The sequence below is a fragment of the Phoca vitulina genome, unplaced genomic scaffold (assembly GCF_004348235.1).
Source record: "Phoca vitulina isolate PV1807 unplaced genomic scaffold, GSC_HSeal_1.0 scaffold14, whole genome shotgun sequence".
Lineage (NCBI taxonomy): Eukaryota > Metazoa > Chordata > Mammalia > Carnivora > Phocidae > Phoca > Phoca vitulina.
This window is the reverse complement of record NW_022589717.1, coordinates 7,063,709-7,076,297: the sequence shown is the minus strand read 5'-3', so window position 1 is coordinate 7,076,297 and position 12,589 is coordinate 7,063,709. Positions and strand designations below refer to the sequence as shown.

General features: G+C 34.8%; 1 protein-coding gene across 5 annotated transcripts in view; it reads right to left on the bottom strand.

Annotated features, from left to right (window-relative positions):
• LARP1B (La ribonucleoprotein 1B) overlaps positions 1-12,589 on the bottom strand; it is a 125,338-nt gene that overhangs the window by 91,935 nt on the left and 20,814 nt on the right. For 4 of the 5 annotated variants that reach the window (XM_032412821.1, XM_032412822.1, XM_032412824.1 and 1 more), the window contains 3 exons: positions 9,892-10,035; positions 9,489-9,654; positions 5,708-5,852 (listed from right to left, as the gene is read on the bottom strand). In XM_032412821.1, the coding sequence (XP_032268712.1) occupies positions 5,708-5,852; positions 9,489-9,654; positions 9,892-10,035 (455 nt within the window). Of the gene's footprint in view, positions 1-5,707; positions 5,853-8,304; positions 8,555-9,488; positions 9,655-9,891; positions 10,036-12,589 lie in introns of those variants that run through there. The other variant, XM_032412825.1, reaches the window with a different exon arrangement.

The window sequence follows — 12,589 nt, the reverse complement described above, 5'->3', positions numbered from 1 at the left end:
GGTGATAGCTGTATTTTTTTTCTAACATATATTTTCCTAGTTTTGTCTGCTGAACATTCTAGAAGCAATGACACCCTAGTAGCAAACCTCAGTATACCTAGCATCCAGATCCTGCAACAACATGGATGAATTTCGAAAACTACAAATGAAAGAGCCAGGAGACAGAAAAATTCCATTTACACAAATGTGTACAAATAAAAAGACAAAATTAATCTATGCTAATATAATCAGAAAAGTGGTTTGGGATGCGGCAGAAGGTTGATGGGTAGATTGACTGTGACTGGAAAGGGCCATTAAGGAAGTTCTTAGAGGAATGGGCTGAATCTTTTGGGGGGCAGGCTTATACAGCTTAAATTTTTCAGAACAGTGTTTGGTAAAGACTGCCAATATGATGATAGAAAATGGAGCAAGTGAAACTCTCAATGGTGGTAGTTTTAATTGGTTCAATAAATTTGGAAAAAATGTTTAGCAGTATCTACAAAAGCTAAGTGTGTGTGTGTGTGGGTGTGGGTGTGTGTGTGTGTGTGTGTATTTATCTCCTGTTACCCATGTCACAGGAAAATAACAGCATTATGACCATCAAAAAATATGTACAATACTGTTCACAACCATACCACAGATTCAAACTGGAAAGAACCCATGTATCTACAAACAGCAGCATGGAAAAATACATTGTGTTACATTCATATAATGAAATACTACCCCAAAATAGATAATGAACAACTGCTACACACCAACAACATGGATAAACCTCACAGAAATGATAAGTACAAGTCAGATATAAAAGAGTACATGTACCTCTGATTAGGTGAAATTAAAAAACAAATTGAGAGAGCTCTGAGAAGCAATTACCTATGAGGAGAGCAGTGGTACAGGCTAGGAGCGGGGAACAAGGGAGCTTCCTGGGACACTGAACATGTTTTATATCTTAATCTGGAGGGCAATTACACAACTTTATACACTGAGAAAAGTCATATGTAATGCTATGATTTCTAATATATAGTGTATAAATTATGCCTCAATTTAAAAGAAAAAAAATGAGTAGGGAAATAAAAAACCAAAGTTCTTTGTATACAACTATTGAATAATCTAATAAAAAGGGGGCATAACAATTTATGTAGTATAACATGTGCTATCTCAGGAGAAATAATACACAAAAAAGAAGTAACACTGTCACCAAGAAAGGTTTAACTAGTTTACTACTGGTAAAAGATGGGAAGGAAATTCTTCACTATGCGAAGAATTCCTGAATTCTTCAGGAAGAAAATAAAGAGAACAGAAGTGAATGTTGTGATTTAGACCTGAAAAACATCATACAAAAATTATGTTTTACACAAAATTAAGGAAAAGAGGGGCACCTGGGTGGCTCAGTCATTAAGCATCTGCCTTCGGCTCAGGTCATGATCCCAGGGTCCTGGGATTGAGCCCCGCATGGGACTCCCTGCTCGGCGGGAAGCCTGCTTCTCCCTCTCCCACTCTCCCTATTTGTGTTCCCTCTCTCGCTATCTCTCTGTCAAAAAATAAATAAAATCTTAAAAAAAAAAATTAAGGAAAAGATCTAGACAAAATAAGAGTTTTATTAAAACCAAACCATGATTATCTTCAACTCCTGAACAATTAGTTATAGTATACAGTTAATATTTCTGGATACCTGAAGGTTTCTCTAACTATTAATTTTGGTCCTTTTCTTAATGGTATCTATTATTATGAACAAATACCAATATTAGAATACATAGATAATGTATTCCTAGTTCCTGGTCCCATGCCTGGTACTAAGAGAAAAGATTTACTATGTGCAAAGACTTAAAGATAAGATGGCAGCACACATTCTGAGGAACCACAGTAAGACAATTTGGAAAACAGTTTCAGATGAGAATAGCAAAAATAGTTCTAAGGACTTTACAAATATGTTAATTACTTCTCTTAAGCCCTTACACTCTATGAAAGTTTAAGTATTATTTGCCCTATTTTAACAATGAGAAAACAAGCATGAAGAGGTTAAGTAACTTGAATAGTTACACAACTGATTAGCTGAAGATCAAGGATTAATTGAATTTATTTTGTTATGTTCGTCACCATACAGTACATCATTAGTTTTTGATGTAGTGTTCCATGATTCATTGTTTGTGTGTAACACCCATTGCTCCATGCAGTATGTGCCCTCCTTAATATCCATCACCAGGCTCACCCATCCCCCCATTCCCCTCCCCTCTAAAACCCTCAGTTTCTGGGAGTCCATAGTCTCTCGTGGTTCGTCTCTCCCTCTGATTCCCCCCCTTCACCTTTCCCTTCCTTCTCCTAATGTCCTCCATGCTATTCCTTATGTTCCACAAGTAAGTGAAACCATATGATAACTGTCTTTCTCTGCTTGACTTATTTCACTCAGCATAATCTCCTCCAGCTCCACCCATGTTGATGTAAATGTTGGGTACTCATCCTTTCTGATGGCGGAGTAATTGAATTTAGGAAAAAAAAAAGGAAGTCACAAACAGCTCTCAGCTATGGAGCAAGAATCAAGAATGCAGTAAACTGGATCTACCATATGATCCAGCAATTCCACTTCTAGGTATATACCCAAAGAAAATGAAAACAGGATTCTGAAGAGATATCTGCACGCCCATGTTTATTGCAGCATTATTCACAGTAGCTAAGATGTGGAAACAAACTAAATGCCCATCAACAGATGAAGGGATAAAGAAAATGTGGCATGCATATATATATATATGTATATACAGATATACATATATATGAGAATATTATTCAGCCATGAGATAGGAGGACATCCTGCCATTTGCAACAACATGGATGGACCTTACGGACATTATGCTAAATGAGGTAATTCAGAGAAAGACAGGTACTGTATGATATTGCTTATATGTGGAATCTAAAAAAGTGAAACTTGGGGCACCTGGGTGGCTCAGTCATTAAGTGTCTGCCTTTAGCTCAGGTCATGATCTCGGGGTCCTGGGATCAAGCGCCATGTCAGGCTCCCTGCTCTGCGGGAAGCCTGCTTCTCCCTCTCCCACTCCCCCTGCTTGTATTCCCTCTCTCGCTGTGTCTCTCTCTGTCAAATAAATAAAAATAAAATCTTTAAATAAATAAATAAATAAATAAGTGAAACTCATTTAAAAAAAAAAAAAGAGTAAAATGGTGGTTACCAGGAAACAGCAGGTGGGGGGGGTAAGACTGATGTTGTTTAAGGGTACTAATTTGCAATGAATAGTAAATAATCCAGAGATTTCATACACAGTATAATGACTACAGATAATACTGTACTATAATTATGTGATAAATACTACAATACTAATCATATTACTACATATGTATCAAAGTAAAAAAAAAGTACAGTAAGCTGAAAATGAATGGGAAGAAACAGATTCAGTAAGAATAGCTATGTAGAAAACCTCATCTGGGACAGAGGTGTGAACTAAAGTATATTTTGCTTCTTTTGATAGTTTTTCAGGAAAGAAGACTTGAGCCTATCAAAATACAAACAACAAAATATTGATAGAATTGAAATGAAGATCCAAAAAAAGGAGTGAACAATAGAAGGGCATCCTTAAAGACTAACAATAATAGCAAATTCGTATTTAGGGCTTACTGTTTGTGCCAGACGCTGTCATTACACATTTCATCCTCAAGACAACCCTATGAAGTATGTATTGTTACCATTTCCACTTTACAGAAGTCTCAGGACATTGCCCAAGGTCACAAAACTACGAGGATGTGTATGCTGGTTCTCAAGCCTGTACTCTAAATCAATGTTTATATTGCAACGCCCAATGAAACCTTACATTCATAACAGAGAAAGGACAACTTTCCCACTGTAACCAATGGTAGGTACATAATAAATGTTAAGTGAATGTAGACCTGTGCTGTTCTAAATCACTGTGCTTATATGTAAATTCATTAACAGTAACACAAAAGTTCTTTTAAATATTCCTTCCCTACTGCTATAAGTTATAAAGAAACAGATAATCAATAACCTAAAAATTATGCCTGAGGACTCACTGGGAACACCAACAGACCAAAAAATCATACAATAATGAAATTACAACCAGATTCCGACAGAAGTACGGAAGAATGGAGGAAACCAGTAACAAATTCACTGAAAATGACAACTGAGATAGATCTTTGCTATAGTACAAATGATGGCAGTAGTTAATAAACTCATTCTACTATGAATATATCATAATATTTTTCTGAAGACTAAGCTTTACAGGAAAAAACCAAGTGTTCTTCAAATTATAGTATACAGAAATTATTTAGATGGCATCTATAAATAAATGTAATAATGGTAGTACTTGAAGTAATTTCTTTCATAAAACAAAGCCTCATTAATTACACATCAACAAATAACAAATCACTAGTTTTTATTGTTTTTGGAATCTTGAATCTTCCTGTAGCTAGTTTTTAAAGCCTAGAGCACACATGTTCAAAAAAATTTGCTAAAGAAGTCTGTTAAGAAAATAAAAAGATGAGCCAAAGATTGGGAAAAAATATTCGTGAAACACAAAGGATTTGTATCCAGAAGAACTCTTACAATTATAAAAAAACAAACACTCCATTAAAAATAGGCAAAATATCTGAACAGACGTTTCAACAAAAAAGGTGCACTGATGGCAAATAAACACATAAAAAAAGATGCTCAGCATCATTAGTCATTAGTCATTAGGCATCAATAAACTGAAATACCACGTGCTGATGAGGCTATAGAACAATGGAACTCTCATACAAAATGGTGGAATGCAAAATGGTCAAACCCACTTTGAACATACTTCTTACAGTTAATACACTTACAATACATGCCGGCAACCACAATCCTCAATATTTACCCAACAGAAATGAAAACATATCTACACAAAGACCTTTCTACTTTATTCATAACTCCAAAAACTGGAAACAATCTAAATGTCTATCAACAAGTGAAGGGATAAACTGTGGTACATCCATACCGTGGAATACTAATCAACAATAAGAAAGAACAAACTACTGATAACGTACAACATGAATAAATCTCAAAAGCACTATGCTGAGTGAAAGAAATCAGAAATAAAGGGCTACAAACTACATACAAACATGTAACTTATTTATATGATATTCTGGAAAAGGCAAAACTAAAGGGACAAAAATCAGATCAGTGGTTTCAGGGGTTGTGTATGAGAAAAGGGATTGGCTACACAGAGGCACAAGAATATAAGTCTGGCAAAACTATAGCAAAAGGGCAAATCTGATTGCATGTATGTAGGGAACAGAAAACCAAAAATGTTCAAAGCATTTCTAGAACAGGACAAAAAAATTAACGAAAACATTAAGAATACAAGTGGAAGACTTTTAAATTAGTGTTTCTATAGCACAGGAAAAATTCTCCAAATTTTAATAAATAGAAATACATGCTATTTTGCAGCAACCTGAGAAGACTATAGGACCAAGCTCAAGAAGGTCCAAGTTTGAAGGATCAGGTTAAAAATAGGTGGAAACATCATTAGTAAACCCCATTTGAGGGGTTTCCAAGGTTAGGCATTTACTTGGGTTTTACAAAATGAAAAAAAAAAAAAAAAGCCATGAAAGAGTCTAAGCCTTAGGCAACTAAAGATTATTTTTGTGTTTTTTTCCCTTAAAGTTTTTAATATAATTTTTAGAGCAATTTTAAGTTCACAGAATAATTGAATGGGAAGTACAGACTGTTTTGTAAATGAATAATTACCTCTAAAATGAGATTAAGGTTTGTAGTGAGAGCCTGAACACGGTGGAAACCAGCAATCAGGGAAATAGGCAAGAAACCTTGTTTATCCATCTTTCTTCTAAGAAAGAAGTCCCGTTCTAAATTTTCTATACTGAAGTAATATTCACTGAAAAAAAGAAACAAACAGAAATAAACATAAGTTTAATTCATTTATTCAACATGAAATAAAAATATCTATGACTTATATATCAACAGCTTTAAAATTATTTTATTAATAACATACAGATTTAATACAACTTAGATATAGGGTAAATACAAGAAAGAGCAAAACCCTATTGAATTTAAAATTTCTTATCCATGAGTAGAAAGAACTTTAGACTATTGATTCCCTTCCAAAAACCTAACATTAACTTCTACTTAGATCAGCTTTACCTAAGTATAAAGAATTAACCAGCATTTTACTTTAAAATAGCTCAATAACTGATTTTTTTTCAATAACTGATTTTTTAAAAATGAGTCAATGAAGTGAAAATTTTCGTTAAAAGTTACTTTAACTTGCTTCATTTAAACACTACAAAATGACTAAAAACAGGTCTACAGATTGCCTTCCAACTTACTCCCCATCACTAACATTATATTTGGAAGTATACTTTGTCAAGTTTACAGAGTAGATTAGTTTTTGTTTTGTTTTCTAAATTGACAGGGTACTGACATTGTTTAATATATTTCTGAATTCTAGTAATCAGCACAATGCTGAGTAAAAATTTAGTGAATACATGAGCACAGGTGTACACACACACACAATTATATATTTGCAAGATCTCCCTCTTTGTTGGAGAGAACCATAAAAGACATTAAGAGTGAACAGAATATATAGCTGTACAAGGAACATCTATGATACTATGAGGTATCTGGGGGTAAAAATACAGGAAAAACTTAAATACCTTAATCTTCTCTAGGAAAGTATAGTGAGAAATGTAAATGGATAAACTGTATAATCAATAACTACAAGTTCCAAGATACAAAGATAATATGGATATATTTAATAATGACATTTGAGAAACACATGTAAAATTACAGCCTCCAGGGAGCCTGGGTGGCTCAGTTGGTTAAGCAACTGCCTTTGGCTCAGGTTATGATCCTGGAGCACCAGGATCGAGTCCCGCATCGGGCTCCCTGCTCAGCAGGGAGTCTGCTTCTCCCTCTGACCCTCCCCCTTCTCATGTGCTCTCTCTCTCTCATTCTCTCTCTCAAATAAACAAAATCTTTTAAAAACTAAATAAATAAATAAAATAAAATTACCGCCTGCATATCGGAAAATAAGAAAAGAATTCTAGAGAGACCAAAAGGACAAATGGGAGGAAATGTACAAAAGAATACAAAAGAAATACATAACATCAATGATAATATGGCCTACAGATTAATAATCCTATGTTTCCAAATCAGAGAGAATTTGCAAAGATCGGTGGCAAATTATGAGAAAGCACACCAAATCGTATACTTTGGTGTTAACACTGGGTGACTAAAGATACCCCTGAAATATTCAGGTCAAATTCTAACTTTGAAGAAATAATCACCCATAAATGAGAAATGGCTTTGAGCTACTTTTCACTGGGAGGAAAGATCTTATTTTAGAAATGTAAATACTCAAGTTGTTTCTGTATACTCAGATATTTATCCAACTATCAAAGTGCAAAGCTCCCTTAGAGATCTCTGAAATACTACTGACATCTCAGTAACACCAGTAAATCATATACTCATCTTAAACACTGAAGAAAAAAATCTTAAGTCTTAAAGAAATAAACATTCTGATTTTGTTATACCTCAAAAAGCCCTTTTCACAGTGCCTGGCATGTGGTGGGCACATAATACATGTGTTCTAATTTTTGTTACATGTCAAAAGTCCTTTTCACAGTGCCTGATGTGGTAGGCACAAAATACAAACACTTAAATTCTAAATTTTCACAAATTAAGACATTTGATTTAGTCACACGTTAAAACTGTTCTTAGACAAAAACTTCTGAATCATTAATAAGATGACTTTTTATTCTAGTACTTTGTGAAAACCTTAGTATCTGAATAAATTCATAAATCACCCTATTACCTATAGTATATATTTTTTGAAACTTCTAATGGGTTACAAAACTACTCATCTCTAAATCTAAATGCCAGATTCAGAAGCTAGAAATAATCAAGATCTTAAATTTTTAATATTCTGACACCAAAATGACAAATTATTAATATATTTTTCAGTTAAAATAATTTTAAAAATTCAATCATCCATAATGTAGTTAAGCTTCTTACTTTAAAATACATTTAGCACAGTTTTCCACAAATGCAAGAAAGTTTTTCAGTAACTTCTCAAAGAGAAAAATGTAAGCCCTAATCAATGAGCCTATCTTGAGAAACCTCAAAGAAAACCAAGTCAAAAGCATGACTCCTCAAAGCATGACTCCACTAATCAAAGAACGATTAACATTAGGAGTCATTCTAAACCTGGTGCTCTACCACCTGCCAAAAATCCTACTGCTAAAACAGAAACAACAAAAAAAGGAGTCATGCCCAATGCTGTGTCTGACATTTTGTTCAGTGTCCTAGGGGACATTATCATGTCCTACCTTAGAAGCTCTGGATTCTACACTGCATGATCAGAAATTTTGTCAACACTGATGTAGCTCTGCTCCTCCCTCACTTGTATGAGCACATTGGAGGCCGATTATCCTGACATGGAGTTGCATATCCACTGTCAGGTCTCAGAAGGGACCTGGCAGCAAGAGTTACAAAAAAGACAGGAATAGTGGTTTGAAGTTGATAGCCACATGCCAGGCACTTTCTGCCCATAAAAAGGCCCTTTTCTTCAGTGTTTGCGTCAACTGTAACAGAAGAAGCAAGAACAAAATAAACAAGTTGCTTCGTATTGTATGTAAGCCAATCAAATCCACCATGAAGGCATCCCAGGAAGATGCCTGGATGATGCTGATGAAGAAATTATTTTCTAGTAACAGAGTAAATTTTCTTTCATAAATAAAGGAAGATGTTTTTAAGATGCTTATACCCTTTCAAAAATAGCCTTTTTCCTGCACTTTGTAAGAATAAAAAAATAATCAAATTTCAGCAAACTGGTTATGCAAATCACTTGGGGACATTTTTCTCACTACCATATAAACACATTATATAAATACTAATATGTAAAAGGGTTATTTTTTTCTTAAAGACAATAAAATATTCTAACTTCAACTTCAGTATTCAGAAGGCAACTATTATGAGAACTAGAGTAAAAAGTCTGAACTAAAAAAGATGAGGTAGTTCCCCTTCAATATGTGTCACAAAGAAAGACAACTTCAAAGTTAAAAAATAAACTTAGAATTCTGAAATCATTAGCTAAGAAAGTAAAAAAATATCTATCACAATGTTTTGCCATTTATGTTCATTTGCAAATTTCAATATAAAAATTTATTTGCAAATAAGAAGCCTGGCTTTGTTCAACTTCATATATATACATAGCAGCTTTATATTCTTTTATTTAATTACTCGTATTATACCCGATAATATTTTTTAATACCCCTTAAGCAGAGAAATACCTGAACAGTAGACAAAGCAGGAGTCTTATATAACACATGAACCAAATATAAGTTTTTTAAAAATATTTCATTTTTTACTAATATTTTCTAGAAAAAAAATAACACAAAATACTTAAAATTTCCCAATTTTACTAATAAACAGCTTAGAAAATGTGTTATAACGTATTCACTATCAATGATGTTAAGATTTGATGTTCCTATCCCATCTATGTCTAACTTACATTTGGCGTTTAATATACTCTTTAAGCAATGCTTCTTCCACAGGATACACCTGTACACCTGTACCATCATCATAGTAATACATCATACTGGTATTAAGTTCTGTTTGAAATGGCTGATCAGTCCTTTCACCATGTTCTCGATAACCATACGAATAATCGAAGTTCACTTGATATAAGAAAAAGAAAAGTGATTACACATTAAAAAAAGAGAGAGAAATAGTCACCATAAAGAAAAATCCAAAGTGAAGTATTTCAGGGGATAACAAATATAAAACCATCTTTATTATCAGACCAAAAAAAAAATTACTTAAAACATTACATTATATAGGATAGTGGAGAAAAGAGGGCTTACATACTTTTTTCAAACTCATCTAATTTAACAAAATAAAAATACATGTCCTACATCGAGGATTTCCTCTGCCTCGTCCTCTTCCCCGTCCTCGGCCTCTTCCTCGACCTCTAAAGGAACCTCGGATATTACCACCCTCACTTCTCACACTGGAAACTTCATCTTGATCGTCTCTCTTTTCTCTATCACGCCTCCAACCTGTTAAAAACAAAAATATTTTTACACATGCCAATTTGCAATGGTGAATAATGTGATTATTTTTATGAAAACATGGTAACTAACCCTCCCCACCTTGTACCTAGTTGTTAGTAACCAGGCATTCTTCAGATAGATAGAAATTTAAGAGATCTCATAGGAATCTGTCAAAATGTCCCTGGCATAAAAGAGGGCCCATAAAAGTATTGACATATAAAGAAGACATTCTAATAAGCAAAATAATATACTAAAAAGATAAAGAGATAATTTGTTAAGATGGTACTGTTGAAGACTCAAGAAGTTCCAAGATGACTGAGTTTGCATTATATAAAACTTAAAAAAAACCCTTTTCACAAAATGTTTAAGGAAAGGTTGTCTCAACTTAAGTAAAAGACATTCCTTTTAAAGAAAAAAAGAGGGGCGCCTGGGTGGCTCAGTCATTAGGCGTCTGCCTTCAGCTCGGGTCGTGATCCCAGGGTCCTGGGATCGAGCCCCACATCAGGCTCCCTGCTCGGCGGGAAGCCTGCTTCTCCCACTCCCACTCCCCCTGCTTGTGTTCCTGCTCTTGCTCTCTCTCTCTCTGTCAAATAAATAAAAATAAAATCTTTAAAGAAAAAAGGAAATGAAAACACAAAACAAACTAGAAGAGGGGCACGTGGGTGGCTCAGTGGACTAAGGGTGTGCCTTCAGCTCAGGTCATGATCTTGGGGTCCTGGGATGGAGTGCACCCCGCCCCCGGCGTTGGGCTCCTTGCTCAGCGGAGTCGGCCTCTCCCCCTCCTCCTGCTCGTGATTTCTCTTCTCTATTTCTCTCTCAAATAAATAAAATCTTAAAAAAAAAAAAAACAAAACAAAACTAGAAGATATCTGCAGTACGATACAGGAATTATACCCAGAATACATATAGAATTCATTAGTGCACATACACTGTACACACACACAGCAACTCAATGGGAAAAATGGCTAAAAGACAGGTAAGCAAACAAGAAATACAAATGGACCATAAATACATAAAGTGGCATTCAGCCTCATTGGTCATGAGAAATGCAAATTAAGACAGAGTATTTGATCTACCCCAGGCTGACAAAATTTTAAGGTCTTATAATTTGAAACACTGACCAAGACATAAAAAAGTAGAACACTATATACCATTATTGAGAGCAAAGCCACGCACATCCACTTTGAAAAACAATTTGGAATAATCAAATAAATTCGAAGATACATATATATAGATCCTAGAGACCAAGGTTTTTCAACCGTGGCATTACTGACATTTGAGCCGGATAGCTCTCTAAGTATAGGGGGCTGGAGGATGTTTAGCATCATCCATGACCTCTACCCACTAAATGCCAGTAGCAGGCACTCACCCCCCACTCCCCTAAAACGTATTATCTCCAGACAAAGCCAAATGCCCCCTTAGGGATAGGGGAAAATCACTTCCATTAAGAATCACTGCCCTAGATGCTGCAATTCCTCCTTAATGAGTATCTTAATAGTCTTTTTCAAACACATCTGTCTCAACCCACAGTAAGCCTTACTGTATGTTACACCCTAGAACATACAGAATTTTTTTTTGTAATTTCAACACAACTGTTGGGCGCCTGGGTGGCTCAGTCAGTTGGGTGTCGGCCTTCAGCTCAGATCATGATCTCTGGGTCCTGGGATGGAGCCCTGCATCGGGCGTCCTGCTCAGCAGGAAGTCTGCTTCTCTCTCTCTCTGCCCCCACCCACCGCTTGTTCTCTCAAATAAATAAATAAAATCTTTAAAAAAAAAAACCCACAATTGTGATGAAAAATATATTTTGAGTGAAGCACTCTAGAATCTACCAATTTTTGAAAAACCTGATCATGACCCAGTACACCAATTTCATAATGCACTCATGGGCTGCAGTCTAAAGAAATTATCCCAAAGAACCTCTTGTACATGTTTACTGGAAAACATGCATAAAAATGTACATGGTAGCACTTTAATATGAAAAAACTAAAACAATCCAAAGGTCTATCAACAACAAATTCTATCAAATAGTGAAATACCCTTTTGGCAAGGAAAAGGACTCACAGCAATACAACTAACATGCATGAATTTAAGAAAATGAGACTAAAATGAAAAAAATTAGTGCCAAAGAGTATGTTAATGGAGTCATACTGAATGTCAGTTGCATGTAAAAAATACTCAAAAAACATACATTCAGGTCTTTTTTTCTGAGAAGAGAAACAATGAGTTGAAATTGCAGGGGGCACACAGGGAAGTTCAAAGGTAAAGGCAATATGCATTTCTAAACTTGGGTGCTGAGTTCCCAGTGTTGATTATATTGTTGTTCTTTAAAACCTTCATGTTTTCTTATATGCCCAATACTTCGTAAGAAAAAAACGTTAATTATGGATATATATTATTTTTTTAACATTAAAGTGATATATTTGAGAAATGATACAAAGGCAAAAAATGTCCGTTTTTCTGTAGACAAGTTTCTTAATTTTCAAGTCATATTTTGTGGACAGCTGAGTAAATACAACTACATTTCAGATGGTATTAGGGAATTATTGTTGATTTTCCTGGA